This window comes from Blennius ocellaris (assembly GCF_963422515.1).
Source record: "Blennius ocellaris genome assembly, chromosome: 16".
Classification (NCBI taxonomy): Eukaryota; Metazoa; Chordata; class Actinopteri; order Blenniiformes; family Blenniidae; genus Blennius; species Blennius ocellaris.
The window spans coordinates 11,429,257-11,448,351 of record NC_137665.1 but is presented as its reverse complement, the minus strand read 5'-3'; the positions used below and the strand labels follow the sequence as shown (position 1 = coordinate 11,448,351).

Sequence of the window (19,095 nt, the reverse complement as noted above, 5' to 3'; positions counted from 1 at the left end):
ACGTAAAAATCAACAGTAGGTGTCATTCACACACCAAATAAAGACACTAATTTCAAGGTAAGACTTTGTAAAAAAAAAAAAAAAAATACCCAAGACAACTCCCAAGATAGATAAGAGAGGCGGTAGAATTGCAAAGACCTCACTGGTATCCAAATGAAAGTCTGTCAACATGGGAGACACATTTTTCTCTCCTTGGCTCCTGTGCATCACCCTGCTGGGTGTCATTTATGTCTTTGTTAAGGGCCGTTTCTCTCAGAAGAACGAGCCCCCTGGCCCCGGGGTATTTCAGTTCATCGAAGATGTGCTATTCAAGAATCGACAGTCACCTGAAACACGTCTAAAAGAGGTAAGATAATAAAGTAGTGGATGGATTGGGAAGCTCCAGGATGGATCGTCTGTGCCACAAATACCAGTGTCACAGTGTGCAAATGACTACCATGAACAAGATCCAGTGAAAGTTATACATGTATTTATTTTCAGCTCGCTGGATTATTGCAACGGTGTGTTTAGATGGCCTCAGTAAAAAGGCTGGTAATCAGCTGCAGCTCATCCAGAGAACTCACCAACACAAAGAGAGAGCAGCAGATCAATATTGAATTTCAATCTCTGCCCAGGCCAAATATGTGTCACAGGATCGACTTCAAAACTTCTGGTCAATCAAGATTTGACTGGTCTCAGGCCAAAGTCCATCCCAAATTTAGTTGTCGAATATGAAGCATCCAGTGAGAAGCAAGCTGTGAGGTGCAAGGGTTGTAATCCCCAAATGAACAATATGATTACAAGGTTGTTTATGTTATCAATTCAACCTTTTTTTTTTTCTTTATTCTCTCAGATAATAATAATCTCACTCTTAACAGTGGTGGAAAAAAGAATCTATTAACGTCTGACTCTTTGAATGGGTCTGTTTTGTTCCAGCTGTCCAGGAAGTATGGATCCATATTCACAGTTTATTTGGGGCTCCAAAAGTTTGTGGTGGTGACAGGAGCGAAAGCCATCAAAACAGCGTTCATTCAGGATGGATTAACTGACAAAGGCCACTCTCCAATTATCCAAGACTTACGCTTAACTCACGGTGAGGAGCAAGACTAAGTCATGTCTTCATGTAGAACAAACCCCTCTGCTTTTTCACCAGAAAAGCAAAATGTCTCTTATCCAGGCCTTGTTTTTGCCAATGGAGAGTCATGGAAAGAGATGAGGAAATTCACTCTGACAAACCTGAAACAGTTCGGCATGGGGAAGAACATTAATGAAGACAGGATATTGGAGGAGGTGCAGTATCTGATGGAAGTTTTCGAAGAAAAACAAGGTGATCAATCTTTGATAAAATTATGTTTATTAACTAAAGTTTCTGGTAGTATTTGAAAAATACCTCTTTGTTTGTTTGTTTGATTCTCTCTTTCTTTCTTTCTTGCTTTCTTGCTTTCAGGCCAAGCCTTCGACACATCCTTGCCCGTGAGCTTAGCTGCGTCAAATGTCATTTGTTCCATCATTTACGGCCACAGATTTGACTATGATGATCAAACTTTCAACGCTATGGTGGAAAGATTAGGCACAAACAGTCGTCTCCTGGGCTGTCCTTCCATTCAGGTATTACAACAATCACCCTGTTACCATGGAACCGTGGTGTTACCTGAGCTTGCATTGGAGTCATGAATGGAGGTCCGATCTCAATCTTTTTGCAACGTCTTTTACTCGCTTATCTGTAAAGCATAAAAATAGTGTGAGGCAGCGACTGAACAGAACAGAAAAAAGGGTCAGTGGAGGTCAGTTGGAAATAACCTATATATCCTATGGACCGTTATCAGTTGTGGACCTTTGGATGTGCATTGTTGCTTACTGAGGATTGCTGCCTTATGAGCGACAACAAGGGCACAATGGCAGTCATGAATCAGTTTTCTATTTAACATCTCTCAAATATTATCATAAGTACGAGGAAGAGGACAAATTTTATGCTCACATTACATTACTGAATACCTACTCAGAAATGAAATTGTTGTTTCATGAACATAATGCATTTCTAAATTAGAATTTAGAAAACACTGTTGTCCACTGATTTACTCACTTGCAGTGTTTGTCTGTGATTGCGCTTGTAATCTGTTGGGGTTTTTTTCAGCTATATAACGGCTTTCCAAAGCTGTTCAAGAATATCAAAGAGCGAGAGCAACTGATGAAGAGCTCCTTTGCTAACAGGAGTCATGGGACACAGTTAATCAATCACTTAGAGGAAACCCTTGAGCCACACATGTGTAGAGGTCTGGTCGACGCCTTCCTGCTCAAGAAGAAGCAGCTTGAGGTAGAAATGTCGGGAACACAAAACTAACCCATGTAAAATAAAGTACATTGAAAGTTATTCTGTTTACATCATTTCAAGGAATCCGGTATTAGGAATTCTCACTACCATGACGACAACCTTATCGTGACTACTATCAACCTGCTGGCTGGTGGCACAGATAGTACATCATCTACGCTGCGATACGGCTTACTGCTCATGGCCAAGTACCCAGATGTTCAAGGTAACATTATGTAACCATCCAAAAAAAGGACCCGGTATATGAATATCAAAACCGAGTGCAATCATCTTTTGTAACTCATGTCTCAGACCAGGTCCACGTGGAACTGGACAGAGTCGTGGGGAACCATACAGTCCGAGCAGGCGATGTGACGTCCCTGCCTTTCACTCAGGCTGTCATTCACGAGACCCAGAGACTGTTCAGTGTTTTCCCTCTGCTCAGTCACTTTGCTTGCAAAGACGTGTCCTTCCAAGGCTATACCATCAAGAAGGTAAAACAAGGCTTTCATGCTCGCTCGCTCTCTCTCTCTCTCTCTCTCTCTCTGGTGTAGACGAAACCGCATTAAAAAACAAAAAACACACATTACATTACTGAGATCTATTCTGTGCAGAAAGATTTAATCCTGAATAACTGTTGCTTCCACTCTACCTTGGAGTTTAGTTTAACACAGGGTTGAACTCTTACTTTTCTCGTGTCAAACGTTCTGATGAGAGTCATCTTATTCAAATATTCGGATTGGCCTTGCAGTCTGATTCTCCCCGTCAAGGTCATTTTTATTTGTATATACTTGTATATGATGTTTAATGTATTAATTGCAGGGGCCAATCCTCGGGTGTGGATGGCGTGATGTTCCTGACGCGTGGCCATACAAACCATCCAGTTCCAAGCATGTTTCTTTGGGTCACGTTCCCATTTATTTATCAAAAAGGTCAAACAGATTGTGGTCAAAAATTAACCAGACTGGCAAATAAAGTGGGGCTAAAATGGCTCCAACATTCATGTTTAAATGGCTCATGTTTACATTGACAAACCAATGCAACAGCAGAGGCATTAAATCCAACGGGCTGTAACAAAGGTGGACTGTATTTGTGTGAGGAATCCTATATTTGCAGTGTTTACTTACAAGTCTCTCACCATCTCCTTCCTGTCTGTTTCAGGGAACTTCAATAATGATTGTAATGTCTACTGTTCTTCACGATGAAGACGAATGGGAAAAGCCGCACACTTTTAATCCTGGACATTTTCTCGATGCCGATGGGAATCTAAAACGAAGAGACGCTTTTGTCCCATTTTCTGAGGGTAAATGTGGTTTTGATTATCTCCAAGGCATCTGAAAAAATTTGATTTACCTGATATTGAGAGATTTCTGGCTTTGATACAGGACCAAGGAGTTGTGTAGCACAAAGTCTGGCCAAGATGACTCTCTTCATCTTCTTTGCTTCGCTGCTCCAGCGTTTTCGGTTCACTCCTCCACCTGGAGTGAACAAGGAAGACCTGGACCTCACGAGGGTCCCAGGCCTTTCTTTGTCACCTTCACCACATCACCTCTGTGCTATTAAAAGGATTCAACCTGACTTTTGACATTTCGAAAAAAATCAACAACAATCAAAACACTAACCTTAATCATCAGGAATGAAATAGAATAGTCATAAAATGAACATCAAATCTACCGACTGCTCCATTTGTAGTTTTGTTGATTAGATCCTCATGTTCACCTCATGATGGGGGTTTTCCTCCTCCTCCACCCACAAAACTCCTTCGGCCATCCACCAGCCGACTCCGGCTGACTGTCACACCGATAGCAGCACATGTAAGGAAGCGAAAGCATATTCCAATTAATAAAAAAAGAAATTCAACCAAAGAAATGACTATTTGTAATATTTGATGTGATGAATAAATACTTTTCAATTAATTTCAAGAGAGCTACTTCTTAGGGTTTTTTTTTTTTCTTAATTGTGTTCAGTCTCTATCTAAATTACTTGGTATGGTGTGATGTACTTAGGACCCAAGCGCCAAAGCACACTGGAGCAGGTGGAGGGTGGGTGGGGGCCATGGCAGCTGGAGTGGAGGGCGTACAGAAATGCATATACCCGAGAACACACTGAGGTTAATAAAGAATTGGAACACGAGTGGTGGCTGTCATGGCTGGATGATGGACTTTCAAGCCAAGGAGCATGACTGAGAAGCCCGGACTGGGCAAGAAGAGCCAGGAGGAGGAGGAGGAGGAGGAGGAGGAGGAGGAGGAGGAGGACCCTGTTGCCTCTCTGGTTTGGTATGTGGCTGATTTGTTCATGACATTATAGGATGAGCTAAACTTTAGAACATTGGGGTAAAAATAGTTTGTACCTTTTCTGCCACAGTGCTATTACAGTGCTATTATTACTTTTCACTTCCTATACTGCCTTTACATTTCTATTAATCTTCAGTAACAGTAACTAATACAACAATTGTTTTACTGCTTGTTTTACTGACGACCCCTGATGGATATTAAATGAATTACCTGTGTGTGTCCTTCCTGCATTGTGCCCATGCTGGACACTTGGGAGGAGCAGGCCTGGAATCCTCTTAACCAGGTAATCTGTGCACCCATCTGCTGTTACAGTCAACCACCACCTCCATTCTACAGTAACACGTTATTCTCCCTCAAAGCCTCAGAGACCCTGCATATGTGACAGTAAGCATAGCATCATTGCATAGGTTACTGGTTGTAGATGAGAAGATGAAATGACGTGACTTTTCTGTCCTCCAGGTCATGCTGCTTTCACCTCAGGCGGAGAGGAACTGGGAGGCTCTTTGTTTGATGCTCGAGGACGTGTTGGAGGAGCAGTCACACAGGCAGCTCTTTGCCTTGGAGTTGGGCTCTGGAACCGGGCAGCACGTCATCCGGTTCGCCCAGAAGTTGCCCTTTGTCACATGGCAGCCTTCAGATATCAAGGAGGAGTCCCTGGAAAGGTTGGTGTGTTCTAGGAAATCAATACTGTTTTTGTCATGTGTGGATGAGACTCACCCAACATCTCTTGGTGCCATTCAAACAAGCCGCCTTGTGAAGGTTTCAGTGACGTCAAGTCAAAGATTTTACCCATGACTGAAGGAGTTACAAACAACTATGAGAACATTAATAGAAATTATTCATCATAAGTTGTAGGAAATTAGTATTTATATAACATTCGAAACAGCTTGAAGCATGAAAAGCTCACCTGTTAAAAATGAACTTTTCAATGAAGAAGACATTGCAAACTCACAAAACTGTAGTTAGTGTTAAATGTACTTTTAACTAGTACCTATTACTTTTAAGAGTATCTTTTCATAGATACTTACTCAACCCTTAGCTAGGCAAGTAAATATATTTGGTAATTTCCTGGCACCTTATTGTCCAGCATTAGATTGTAATGTAGCAGTAGTTAATAGTCTTTCACAGACGTCCAGAGATATTCTATGCAGAAATTCTTAAGCCAGAAATGAGATCTTTCTGATTCTGGTCATTTTTAGACTTGTCTGATTTTAAATATATGAAAAAATGCATAATGTTGTGTTTGAAGAGTGATCTAAATTGTGAAAAAGCCTACAGATAATAACGAGTTAGATGTTTGTGACTGATAAGTCTTTAATTTGATTTATTTATTTTACTTTTTTTCCTTGAGTTTTGATTCAATTTCATCTGTTCATCTAGTGGAGACAATTCCTGCCTTATGTGTGAATATGTTTACAAAACAAATGTAGACGTATTGTACAGGTTCATTGAATTAAATGCCCTGGTTTTGACAAGCCAAATTAAATGAGGTTGGATAAATATAACACAAACACTTAATTACTCTTTTGCCCTTTGTATATTAATCAACTGTAATTGTACGTGTGCTTGAGTGCACATATTTTAAGTATATGTGAATCAGTGAATGTGAGATTAGGTCTCCAAACCGTGTTCACAGTATCAAGGCGTACATTGCTGCGACTCAAGCGAAGACTGTGTTGCAACCCGTTCATCTGGACGCCAGCGAGCCGTGGGAGAAATGGGCGGGCTTGAGCCGAAGCTCCGGTGATGTCATTGTTGCCATCAACCTGCTGCAGTACAGCTCGTTCAAAACAGCACAGGTTGTGACAAAAGTACAACAGTAACGACAGGTATGACCGGCTTGTTTCCATATCCTTAATGACACATTGTTCCTGTGGCTTCTGAAGGGTGTTTTCAGTGGAGCAGGTCAGATCCTCAAACTAAACGGCCTTCTGGTGACATATGGGGTACGTCCTTAGGGGATTGGGAACACTCATCATGCGATTGTGTAAGTGTGAGGGTTTAAAGGCCTGCCAACATCACGACTTCAAATGCAAAACACTTCCCAGGTCTATGCTGTTAATGGAATCATTGCTCCCAGCTGCAATGAACAGCTGGACGAGGAGCTTCGAAAAATGTGAGTCAACCGTAGATAATACAAGAGCTCCATTTGTGTACCTCGTGAAATTGGTTTTTTACCCTCATGTGCCATTCATACGGCTTTATCCAACTGGAGATGAACTCACCTGGCCATGCACAGGTTGCGAGCACAAAGAGACAACCACAAACTCACACCTGTGGACAATCTACAGTCTGAATTAATCTTTAACTTGCTGCTAATAGAACACCGGTGCACTTGGATTGCAACCCACGCATGCACATGTCAGAACTCGGTCAGAAGAAAACAACCGAGATGAAATCACCATTTTCATTAAAAACCATATTGACTTAATCCTCCGCATGAAGTTTAACTCGAGCATTTAACCATTTCTTTCTAACTCTGAACTGTACAAAACATGGCTGCTTATTCGATTTGAGCATTTTAGATGATGTGTATTGGTGTAATGAGAGGGGGTGTCAACTGGTTTGAAAGAAACACATTGAGAAAAAAATAAAGACACAAATAACTGTCAAACATGAATGAAAAATCTGAGTGAAGCTACAAGTAAAACATTGTCCTCCTGCTGGGATGTTCTCGATCTCGATTAATCTTTAGTATAGACAAAGTACAAAGCGTTCAGTGCTCAGACACGGCCAAAGCCTGGCTGAACTCCTGTCAACACTAACCTTTGGTTGCTGCTGCACAAAAACAAGTTAATGGTAAACAGAAATAAATAGACAGAGTCCATATTTGCCATCTCACTGTGCACGCCGAGAAATTCTCTTAAGGCAGACAAAACCAGACTTTTACTTTCTTGAATAGTCACGTTTGAGCTTTATTAACACTTTGCATTGAGAGAGTGCTTGTAGCTGTCAAAAACACAACTTGTCCAATAATTCTGCACACGGTGCACGTCAAAGTTTCAGTGTAAACTGGGATTTCCACAGAAATCCAGAGTGGGGTCTCCCAGACCTCGACGTGCTCAGACAGCTGGCCTTCGGGAACGGAATCCGCCTGGAGAGGATAGTAAGTTATACTAGTTCCTCTCAGTATGTCACTATATCAACAACATTGTATTTGTAACTGCAAATGTTCTACTTTTCAGATCGAGATGGAGAATTACTACAAATGCCTCATCTTCAGAAAAATTCAATGAAGCCAAATCCCTTAAAAGAAAAGATGTATGATTTTTTTTTTTAAACGTATAAATCAGTTGCACTTCCATCCCTATTTCAACGTTATGGCCTTTGCTCTTGTGGAGATCTTGACTGTGAATGTGTTAAATGTGAAGTTATGCACATGAATAAAGACCTTTGCTCTTGAATCTGTTGAACGTGTGTGAAGAAAACACACTCAAGCTGAAGCGAGTGGACAATAAGAACCAGATATTTATTAAATATAATTTTAAAATTACTTTAAAGTCAGACAGATCAGTATGATGGAATAAAGAAGTTCACAGATGGCAACAGAAGGGGTTACAGAGATCACGGATTAGGTGAGTCGATACATACATGCAGCACGCCGTGTTCGCTCCGGGAGCGTTCCCGCACTTCTGGAAGATGAAGTACACTTTAGAAAGAGAGCCCACCTGTACAGACCCATGGAGCTCTTTCGTCATAACCATCACAACCACATGGACGTGGATTGCAGCACCTGGAGTTTCCAGTTGATTACGTGTTAAGTTCAGACGTCCTTTACTGAATGTTTGGCAACGCAAGTCACTTTAACAGGAAAACTAGTAAAGTTGCTGGACTGTCTTCAGTGTGTCTATTTTCTAGCAGCCGGTAAAGAGTTTAAATTATTTTTTTTATCTACGAATGTAAAGTCGGTGGGGATTAAACAACCGCCTGGTTAATTGTCTCACACTCCAAAGTCCAAGCGTCACCACACGGATAAATGCCAAAAACTTGGACGCCCGATTGAGATGGGATGACCTGAAAACAACTGGAATGTTAAGCTGGGAACCGGACGAAGATGTGGGTTAATGCCGTTTGCTCTTGGCCTTTCGCTTCCGGCATCTCTCTCGCTCTTTCTCTCGACATAACAAAAATTTGTCAACATCGGTACAGACGCTTGTCGATCGCTACCCGCACAGTTGGAGCAGGCTGCAATAATTCCCTTCCATTCCAGAAAAAAGAACTGAAAGTTAACATGCAAAATTTGCTTTAGAAAAATATGAGACAAAGGATGGTTTTGTTTTCTTTGTTGTTGTTTTTTAACTCCTAAATTATTATATTTTCTTATTTGCTTCAACTTTAATATCAATGACTATTTTCTGAGCATCAGTTATGCATTTAATAAGGAAATACTACATACATATCAGCTGTAAAGGAGGAAACGGAGGAGCAGGCGGAAGGTGAAGCGTGGTGGGCCCCTCCATTGCGGGCTCGACCCCGTAGTCCCACAATTGCAGTGGGTGGGGGAGGCAAGAAGAGTAACAGTTCTGCAACATCATCACAATATTTCACATTGCCACAACATCACAGCAAGGTGGAGGGTGAGAAGTACGTCATTGTTTCCAGAGGGTGTCGTCAGAGTCCAGCGGGAGGGGGCGGGGGGGGGGGGGGGGGGGGGGGGGACTGAAGAGACTGGGAGAGAGGGTGTAGTGTGTCAGACCATGCAGCATTGTGGGCTTTTAGTCAAAGGAGATGAGCTGTGCCTCTGCGCTGCCTGGTGCAGCCTGAGGAATCTGCTGCGGCGCTTGCTGCTGCTGCGGGGGGCCACCAGGGGGAGCAACCTGACAAGGGACGAAATTAAGGCTATGACGTCCAAGTAAAAAGCAGAAACATTTTACACAACACCGCATCTGAAATGTGTTAAAACTGGAGGTAATTACAAATGTACATACCTGCTGGTACATGGGCTGCTGGCTGGGCATGTACTGCTGTTGGGGGGGCATGTTGGGGTCCTGTCCTGGCAACGCTGTAATCATGTTCTGCATGTTATATGGCTGGTAGCTCATGTAAGCCATACCGTTGGTGGGGGCCGCTTGGGACATGGGGGGCATACTCTGCGCCTGGGAGACCACATTCTGCACAAAATAACAACAGTTAGCAACTAAATTAGCTATAGTTAAGCAGATTTTCACAAACTATAGTAGAGTGATTGAGACCTGGTAGCCCTGTGTCGGTGTGGGTTGGTAGTTAGAGTAGGGTGGGCTGGTATTGGGAGGGGCCTGGCCAGGAGGAGGAGCGGGTTGCCCATTAGCGGCTGTAGCCTGGTACATGTACGCATTAACCATATTTGGATCTGGGGGGAAAAAAAACAAGAAGACAGAAATGCATTTTCATCAAAAACAAACCAAGTCAACCAATAACCCCATATTTTTTTTGGTTTTGAAGGCAACTAAGTTATCTGACAGCACTTGCTTTACCTGTGGCGCCACTGGGCATGGCCTGGTACTGTGGAGGAGCCGTCTGCCCGGGCTGGTTCATGTAGATGTTGTGCATTGGGGAACCTTCTACTGAACCGGCGGGGCTGAATGTGCCTGGGTAGCTGGGCGGGGCACCGGGTTGGTACACCACCCCTCCCGCAACATTGGGGGGCAAAGACTGCATCTGTATAGTGGCAAATATTGTTCGTTAGATTTTCACAAAAGGCATTTCAGAAAGCCAGTGGCTACCAGCAAATCATGCCTTAGCAGGGCAGTTTTGTGACTCGTTCATATCATTCTGAATTCGCTGATAGTTTAGCTTGGCCACCGAGGAAGAAAATAAAGTATGTACCTGGGCATACGGCAGAGAGAAAGCAGGCATCTGCGCTCTCATCTGGATTGTGTGCTTCTGCTGCTCCAGACGCATCTGCCTCTCCTTCTCCTGCTCTTGGAGGCGCTGGATAGCCAGCTGTCGCTGCATCTCCAGATATTCCTGCAGATCAAAGACACACTCCTGAGCATGGAAAGTGACCCTAGAAGAGTGTCGGTGTGGATTCTGGCCATTTCGTCACCTGCTTCTTCTGCCTCATGATTTCTAGTTTTTGTGCCAGCTGGATCTGCCGCTGTCTCTCGGCCTCCTCCGCAGCGCGACGCAGCTTCTCTCTGTGTTCGTCCCGCAGAGCGTTGAGGGCGGCCCGAGCGTCACGCACCTGTGCCAACTTGTCCTGCAGCCCCTCGTAGTACACTGACGAGACAACGGATATGGAGTTCAGACAAGAAGCGCAGGTAGGAACACATCACAGTGAGATAATTACAGACTCGGTCTAATCAGGTGATCTTAATGTGACCTTCTCTTAACTTTTGAATGCACATGTCCGACTGTTCAATGCTTCAGTACTTTTTGCACAACCAGATAATGCGTGTTCGACCTGGTCTGGACGTCGGCGAGAGGCACACACTTACATCTTTTCTCATCGAGCTGGTTGAGGATGTCCAGCAGCTGTGGGTGCATGTTGTTGATGGACTGGAAGAGCGAGAGCACGGCACTGTCGTTGGTGATGCTGCGGCCACGCATGTGGTTGCTCTTCATGCGGTTGAGAAACGTGGTGACGGCGTTCTGCAGAGCTTTCAGGAACTGCTCGTGGTTCTCCTCCGACTCGCCGTTCTGGTACTGCTGCTGAAAGTGGAGACGAGTGCCGATGAGGCATCTGTGCATTATCGTGATCGGTTTCACCGAGAAAAAAAAAACCATTTTCTTTTCTCGTGATCTCTAAAGCTTCAGCACACCTCCACTATGCTGACAGGCTGAACAGGGGCATGACTTTCGACGGGCTGACTGATGGGTGGGAGGGGTTCAGCCATTGGCACCGGGGCGGGGGCTGATGGGGTGGGACTCTTACGAGCCTCTTCCTGTTTTTTCTCCCAGTACGTCCTGTTCAGGTAACGCGCCAGCTGGAACGACAGAACAGATGGTTGTCAGTAAAGGGAGTAATTATGGATGTTGACTGTGATTTTAAGAGGATCGATATAAACACACCTCGGGATCGACATCTTCAGCTGAAGGAGCAGAGGAGTTCTGTAGCAAAACACATGAAAATATTAATAAGAGACTAACCTTGAAACATGTTGTTGGTGGTGGTGGTGGTGGGGGGGTTAAGCAAAAAACAATGAAGTCTTACCACAGGGGGGGTGTAGAGGGTGCTGACAGGCGGTGCTGAGGAAGTCACCGGGGTGGGATCAGTTTTGGGATACATCGAGTACGAGCCCTTATGTCTCTGTAAGTGAACACGCAGCTCGGGGTCAGTTGTTGTTCTCTAAACAGGATGTGAAAACAATAAATTGAAATGTCAGCTGTGGGACCCACCATCCGCTCCTTCTCCTCCGCCTCACTTTGGGAGAGGGCGATGGCCAGCTGCAGCTCCTCCTCCTCCTGCAGGGCTGCCTCATCTCTCTTAGGGGGCATCTAGTGAGGGTCAATGAATAGTAAGATTCACAAAGCGGAAATGAGGAAAGTAATCACCCCTAGATTGTTGTTATTGTTTCTGAATGTGTACCTGCGACTGTTGGGACAATGGGCTGGTTAGGTACTCGGGGGGCAGCTCAGCAGTGCCGGTGGGAGGAGCTTTTCCTTCAGCCTTCCTCAGGGGAGGAGACAGGGTCGGGTGGCTGGTAAAGAAGAGGGATCAGGGAGGACAAACAACTTTGTGAATTAAAAGGAGAGCATGCAGTGTGAAACACCAAGAACTCTCCACAAACAACAGCACAACATATTAATGAACACTGTTAAGGACAACAATTGGTTTCAATTACAGACAGACCTCCAAGACCACTGTACTCGGATTACTCGCAGGAGCTTTAATCTCACCCAAACTATTCCGGTTCCTACACCAGGGTTGTTAAACTCCCATCATTATAACAGTCGAAAATAATTCTATCCTAATTATCTGCAAGCCACATTGAATGTTAAATGACATACATGCAGTTTGCTATTTCCATCTTGACATTAAGCCAGTGATGCAGTATTTTAGAATATTTTCTATTGATACTTGGATCAAATGTGCTTTAAATGACCATCATTTTACCACTGGAATACAAATCAATTGCCAATGTCTGCCTTACACTTTTTAAAAACCACATTTTTAAATACCGGTCTCAGTAAAGTCACTAAAGGTATGTGCTAATAAGTTGTTCTTTAAGTGTAACCACATCTGTCTGACTCTGAACTCTGGTTCTCCACGGAAGGTTTAAAAACAAAAAAAAAGGAAAGAACCACAACATTAAATGCTTCCATCAAGAAAACAAACTGAAACATGCCTAAACTATAAAAAGAAGAAAACATACATCAATGTACAGTGAAACCTGAAGAATTTGATTCAATTATTCCATTATGATCATTTCATGTATGGATTTACATTTAACCACCGACCATGAAAGACCCGAGGACACTAATTCTTACTCTTAAGCAAGTTTCATTGACCAGAATAGATTTATTTCGCCATTTTAGCAAACTTGTCTCTCAAGCATTTTTATATGAAACCATAGCCCATGTATAACAACACTTATTACAATTCTGCTAAAGCTTTTTGATACAATGGAGTACAGATTTTCACATCCATCATGAGTGAAAGTTTGACAAAAATGGGATTTTAATCCAGCTTTTAGCATTGAATGAAACTGTTTCAAAGACAATCCAGTCTGCTTAAAGGAGCATCACTGAAATCATCGTTGAAAGAATGAAAATGCACCCGATCATAAAAACTAGTTTACAGTCCACGTTGATGTGTTCACCCCTTTGAGAAGGCAGCAGCTGAATACGTGAAGATCTGTGTGCAGAAGGCTTCACATATAAGCAGCCAATATTTGAAACTACCATGAGCAGCAGAGCCATTATGCCCACACAGCCGAGTTTGTAAATATGACTAAAAGACAGAAGTTACAAAACTCAGTCAGTAGTCGACTTTTTTTACTACCGTGACAAAAATAGCTGCATCGTTCAATCCCACTTAACACTCTGTGTTTTGTTCTCACACTGACTATGTTACATGCATCATCATCATCATCATCATATCTGGGACTCACTTGTTCAGCAGCTCAAAGCAGGGCTCGCAAACACGCACTTCTTTCTCGATGCCAAACTTGGGGATGGTGGAGTACTTGGACGAACACTTGCCACAAAAAATCTGGCCACAAGCTCGACAGTGGTGCTGCAAAATCGCACAACACGAATCCAGGTCAATTTCTCCACGTGCTCCAAGCAGAAACCCCCACATAGGTCTGAGTGGCCCAGTTAGAGGAAATAGCAGCCCACCTTTCTTGTCATAACTCCAAACTGGACTCTGCACCGGTGGCACTCCTCAGCATCGACCCAGTCTGGGGCCTGGACGAGGCAGATGTCACACATTACAACGCATGCAGTGCGGATCGGTGTGTGTAGAGAGTGTTTCAGCCTCTCTCGTGGTGAACTTTTAACCACAAAAAGAATGCAATGCTCAATAAATGTATCCGAGATAAAAGCAAGAACAATATCTTACTCTCTCAGCTGCAAACATGGCATCGCTCTCTTTAAACTCGGGGAAAACATGACCTGTGGTGAAAATGAAACCAAGCACAACCTCGTTTTAAAAATGTAAACATTGGCATATATATATATATATATATATATATAATTTTTTTTAGTTTGTAAAACACGGCATATGCACACTCACCTTCCACTTTCATGATCTGATAAGTGTCTTGAACCACCTTATATTTGGGTTCATTTCGGAAGGCGTGAGCCCAAGCCTGGATCAGATACAGGATCTTGTTTCTGACATTTGGTTCAGTCTGTTTCTGGTAGGAAAAAACCCAACAATGAAAAAAAAAAAGAAAAAGGCTCTCCTTCCTTTTACTCCTTTCATATAATTAAATGTACTCTCATCAGAAAACAGACACTGGATTCTGAAGTGCTGTGTTTGATGACACAAAGTCAGGTGGGAAGTACAATCCTTTGGTATGAAAACATTTGGGTCACAAGACTGTGACGCTATCAGGAAGTGGAAAGCAACACAGTGCTCAGAGCCTGAGTCACATGATGTAGCAAGGGACCAATGGAATCCTGCTAGCTCATGCTGCTTTGCAGAGGGAGGGTGGGAGCGAAGATAAGGCACCCAGCCAGTGTGCTAAAACAACTTATCCAGTCTGTACAGAGGAGAGGGAAAACAATCAATCCAAACTCAACAGGGAGCGATATTGTACTTTATGTAGGGCGATAGAAATCCAGATGCCATTCAACTTCATCAGTTTATAATAGGTCGTTTAATAATGCTAGTTTCTGTTTCATAAATACAAAGATCACAGGCGTATTTGTAGATTATCCATCTTACCACTATGAATTCTTTTGGTTTTGTGATACTTGGGCACAATAAATTAGATGTGAATATATTACCCATGAGTTTCAGAAACTGTTAGTTTTCACCTTTTTTTTTTTTAACCTCTTGAGGAACCACACTGTAGTGCTCAGCAGCCTCATATGGAACTAATGTCGCACAGATTTCCAAAAATGTTTTCCGATACCCTCCTGTTGACTCCAACTGCCAGCTGACTGTTGTTTTTCCCTCAAAGAACACAAAAAAGCATGTTCTAAACTAATTGACATAGGTGTCAGGATTCATTCTTGCAGATTCAAAGCTGGATAATTAAAAGACTGATTAAAAAAACAAGAAACAAACAAGTTGCTCAATCATAGGCGCATCATGAATTGCCATAACTTTTTCTGTCCCCATACTGTCATATTTATAGGATGTAAACACTTGAAAGTGGCAAATGAAGGTGTATGTCAATTTTCACCCAAGACTTTTTGGAAATTGCAAAAGAAAAGAAAAACAACACTACCAGAACATACCGTTAAACTTACCAAAAGCACAGACCTATATTGCGAGAAGAGTTTATAAAACCTTGTGTACAGGTTTGACACAGTACTCAGAACTACTGGTCTAAAATCAGCACAATTTTCACTGTTGCCCTTTTCTCTTGTTTTCTCATGACTAAAGAGGTTGTCATCAACTGATCATTGTTAGTTCGTTAGAACAGGAATAACAGGGAGTTAACAAAATGGATCACTTGCCCAATAAAAGCTGAGAAAACTAGATTGGCCAAACCAGTGTAGAACGACAATGAGGACAGCGTTCTTAAACCTGAAATAGGGAATATTAGGTAAGATAATGTCACCTTAAGTAGATCCTTCAGTTCCTCCATGGTTTGCTTACTGGCCACCTCATCATGCACCGTCTGCCCACAGTTCTTCACCACTGACTCTAGAACCTGCAGCAAAGGCACATAATTACTATACATGCTTACAAACATGACAACACTATTGTGTTATTGTCTTATACTATCATAATCATGTAAACTTGCACAGTGCATGTCTTACCTCAAGTGCATAAAGAGCCACATGTGGGTTTTTGTCATTCAATTTCTTCTTAATGGCGCCAATAGCATATTTAGCCCTGAAAGAATTTAAAAAAAACAACATTTTAAGTGTTACTACTTGAGTGGAATGATAATATCGGCCAGTTGAAGCTGGATCACTCACTGTGTGTCTCCCTGTCGAATGAGATCACAGATCTGCAGAATGGATTCCCAGTCAGTCTCCAGGAGCAGCTGGCTGGTGGCTTTATCTGCAATTAGCACAAATGATTCGAGTTAAGATATCCACTTCGTAGATAACTGCATTAACGTCTTTAAAATTACCTTTAAAGACATATTTTTATTGTGTTGTTATGGTTGTTCTTTAATTGTTTGTGATAATATTTTTTTTAATCTTCACTGTTTTGTTTTGATCTTGGTCTCTTTAAATGTTACCGGTAATCTTCAATAACATTCATTGTTTTCATTTCTCAGGATACTAAATGTTTCTTGTTCAGCATGTTGAATGATTGTTTTTTTTTTTTTTTTTTTTTTAAATTGTCACCAGTGCTATAATGGATTAGAAGCCCAACCACACCTGCCTTGACAGAAGACATTCTCCTACTTTGTGTGAATGACATGATTAGGTGGGGTGTTTGTCATTTATTTCAAAAATGATACTTCATGAAAATCCAACTGCATTTGCTTACATTACATTGTACCATAAAGGGAGTAATTATTTTTTTCTCAAATACACCTCTTGTAGACTTTTTCCTGGCAGATGCATTCGGGGAGGGGGATCCCATTAGATTGTAAGGCTGTATTTAAAGAGGTGCAACAATAGGCGATTACAGCATAAAAGCATTCAAGTGCTCTTAAGACCAGCTACCAGCAGCCAATCCTGTTTTACAAGATCCCAGTGCCATATCCACATGTCGCAAAAGGTCACATTTTAGTGTTAAAAACTCATGATTAAAGCACGATGTACCACAAACATTTAGGCTGTAATAACGTTCAATAAAAAGGTGTAAGGCATTTCTATCCATGGGCTTTCCGCTGAAATAATTTATCCAGTTGTGTCATATCAATTTCGGCTAAGAAAGCTCTTCGTAACATGTCAACATTAGTGATCTTTAGGGGCATTTTGACACGAGGAGCCGGTTTCAACTCAAGCGGTATGACAAAGCTGTTTCTGTGGAGGTGTTGGAGGGACTGATTAAACCCTACCGACGTGTCTAATTCAGGATACAACAGATCTATGCTGGGCTTACTAATTACATTGGCAGTTCTATCTATTTGACAACAATCTCATGGAACTCTTGTTGGATAAACGATCAGAATCCACCCTGAGAGATGACAATCCTGTGTTATGCAGCCTGTTTAAAACATGTAAACATGAAACCCAGTAAGGGTTACCACTATGTATACGAATCACTACTGCTAACGGGGTTATATTTATATGTGTGAAACAAGCAGAAAAACAACGGAATTGAGTCATTAGGCTGGTTTACTCCGATTATCAGAGCAGTGATGCGGAAAGACGTTGTCATGAGGAGTTTTGTGAGCCCGTCTGGGCCTGCGAACAATAGCAGCGAACTGGTTAGCAGGCTACCAGCAGCTAGCTGGCCCGACAGCCACAGCCCCAGTTTGTCAAAACAATATGCTGGGAAACCCCAAACCTCGACCCTGAGCTCAGAAACAAAATGTCAGCGTTAGAATCAAGCTGTTAACTCACCGAGGAGCCTCTCAAACGTGCCTCCACCTTTCCCCATGTCTGCCGAGAAGCGTCAGAGGGTCGAGACGTCTTGTTTTGTCCACTGAGCTTTTAGCCTGTTAGCTCGTCCGCTAGCCTCGGAGCTGCACAGCTGTACGGCTCAGGTAGCAGCGGCTCTTCCTGCTTCCCTCTTCCGCCACACAAGCGCCAACACACGAATGACCCCGCCGCCTAGTGACGGATCAACATCATCACAAGTTTAATTGAAGGAAAAAACCAGCAAACAACAAAACTTCTTCTTCTTCTTCTTCTTCTTCTTCTTCTTCTTCTTCTTCTTCTTCTTCTTCTTCTTCTTCTTCTTCTTCTTCTTCTTCTTCTTCTTCTTCTTCTTCTTCTTCTTCTTCTTCTTCTTCTTCTTCTTCTTCTTCATTTTATTTCGTCTTTATTTTTTAATTAGTGCAAAAATGTTTATGGTTATTTAATGACCTTTTGACGTGTGCATATTCTACATAATATATACAGACACTAAACCTATTGCAGCAATATTGCAGATTAAATTAAGGGTATAGTTTTTTTTTTTTGCATATCTCGGCATATAGTTGTGTGTATTCTGAGAAAACATTGCACTATTGAAATTTGCAATATGCAGTGTCAAGCTCAGCTTGTGTTCAGTTGAAGGAATTCAGATTAATAGGCGACCCTCACTTTATATATATATATATACACATACACATACATACATGCATACATACATACATACATACATACATACATACACCTTGACTTTGACTAACATTTGCATTCATGTAACATACTCTTTATTGAAGATTATTGGCATTAGTAAATAAAATATAAGGCATAATAGAAAAGAAGGTAATGGAAGGTGGCAAATGTCTAAATGGGAAATCTGAATCTAAGTTTGAGACCTCTGGAGGCCTAGATTAAGAACTGAGTTGCCCCATACTTGAACATACCAACCTGTGACTAGTTTTTGGGTTTTATGAATGACACTGATTATTCATACTTTCACTTATTGTAATTGTATAATTTGTTTTTATTGCCCTAAGGGTCTCAAACTCAGATCCCGGAGAGCCACAGCACTGTGTGTTTTCCATGTGTCCTTGCTTCAACACAGCTGATTGCAATGAGTGGCTCGTTATCTGTATTTGTGCTGAATGTGGTGATGAACCATCACCACATTCAGGTGTGTTGAAGAAGGGAGACATGGAAAACATGCTGGGCTGCAGCCCTCCAGGATCTAAGTTTGAGACCTCAGCAGGCCTAGATTAAGAACTGAGTTGACCCCATACGTTAAAGTTTATTTTAAAACACTGTGCTGATTATTTATAGTCTAAATGGTGCAATTGTCTCATTTCAAGTTTCTCCCCCATCACAATGGTACAGTAAAATAGCACAGACCTACAGTATTCAATGCATTACGCTACCAGCATTAGTATAGGCCTA

At 42.2% G+C, this 19,095-nt stretch overlaps 3 protein-coding genes across 4 annotated transcripts; 2 read left to right on the top strand and 1 right to left on the bottom strand.

Moving 5' to 3' along the window:
• Positions 1-169: 169 nt before the first annotated feature.
• On the top strand, positions 170-3,872 carry LOC308141737 (cytochrome P450 2K1-like; the record flags this gene model as incomplete). Its single annotated transcript, XM_080511950.1, has 9 exons — positions 170-346; positions 916-1,072; positions 1,157-1,306; positions 1,427-1,452; positions 2,114-2,293; positions 2,372-2,513; positions 2,600-2,781; positions 3,449-3,590; positions 3,673-3,872. 9 exons carry the CDS (start codon positions 170-172, stop codon positions 3,870-3,872), a joined length of 1,356 nt encoding a protein of 451 aa, XP_080368076.1.
• A 1,171-nt stretch (positions 3,873-5,043) lies between these two features.
• On the top strand, positions 5,044-7,817 carry LOC308141736 (methyltransferase-like 26 B; the record flags this gene model as incomplete). Its single annotated transcript, XM_080511949.1, has 6 exons — positions 5,044-5,243; positions 6,218-6,380; positions 6,468-6,527; positions 6,630-6,697; positions 7,609-7,687; positions 7,767-7,817. 6 exons carry the CDS (start codon positions 5,044-5,046, stop codon positions 7,815-7,817), a joined length of 621 nt encoding a protein of 206 aa, XP_080368075.1.
• Positions 7,818-8,031: 214 nt separating this feature from the next.
• Positions 8,032-17,785, bottom strand: hgs (hepatocyte growth factor-regulated tyrosine kinase substrate). Of its 2 annotated transcripts, none has more exons than XM_080510710.1 (20): positions 17,653-17,785; positions 16,105-16,189; positions 15,943-16,018; positions 15,741-15,833; positions 14,240-14,357; positions 14,066-14,118; positions 13,843-13,911; positions 13,614-13,738; positions 12,089-12,200; positions 11,899-11,997; positions 11,714-11,809; positions 11,572-11,610; positions 11,322-11,486; positions 10,998-11,211; positions 10,607-10,779; positions 10,387-10,527; positions 10,035-10,218; positions 9,774-9,910; positions 9,510-9,692; positions 8,032-9,398 (listed from the first exon to the last, which is right to left on the bottom strand). In XM_080510710.1, exons 1-20 carry the CDS (start codon positions 17,687-17,689, stop codon positions 9,297-9,299), a joined length of 2,301 nt encoding a protein of 766 aa, XP_080366836.1. In that variant the 5' UTR covers positions 17,690-17,785; the 3' UTR covers positions 8,032-9,296. The 2 variants fall into 2 exon arrangements, with proteins under 2 accessions (XP_080366836.1, XP_080366837.1); XM_080510711.1 differs by having other exon boundaries at positions 10,998-11,208.
• Between the last annotated feature and the right edge of the window lie 1,310 nt (positions 17,786-19,095).

What these genes read in the sequence shown, in the direction of transcription:
- hgs (XM_080510710.1), bottom strand. Translation starts at nt 17,689, where the DNA reads ATGGGGAAAGGTGGAGGCACGTTTGAGAGGCTCCTCG. An exon ending in ATTCGACAGGGAGACACACA is followed by an intron (nt 16,019 to 16,104) that starts GTGAGTGATCCA and finishes AAATTCTTTCAG; the next exon opens with GGCTAAATATGCTATTGGCG. An exon ending in TGGCTCTTTATGCACTTGAG is followed by an intron (nt 15,834 to 15,942) that starts GTAAGACATGCA and finishes CCTTTGCTGCAG; the next exon opens with GTTCTAGAGTCAGTGGTGAA.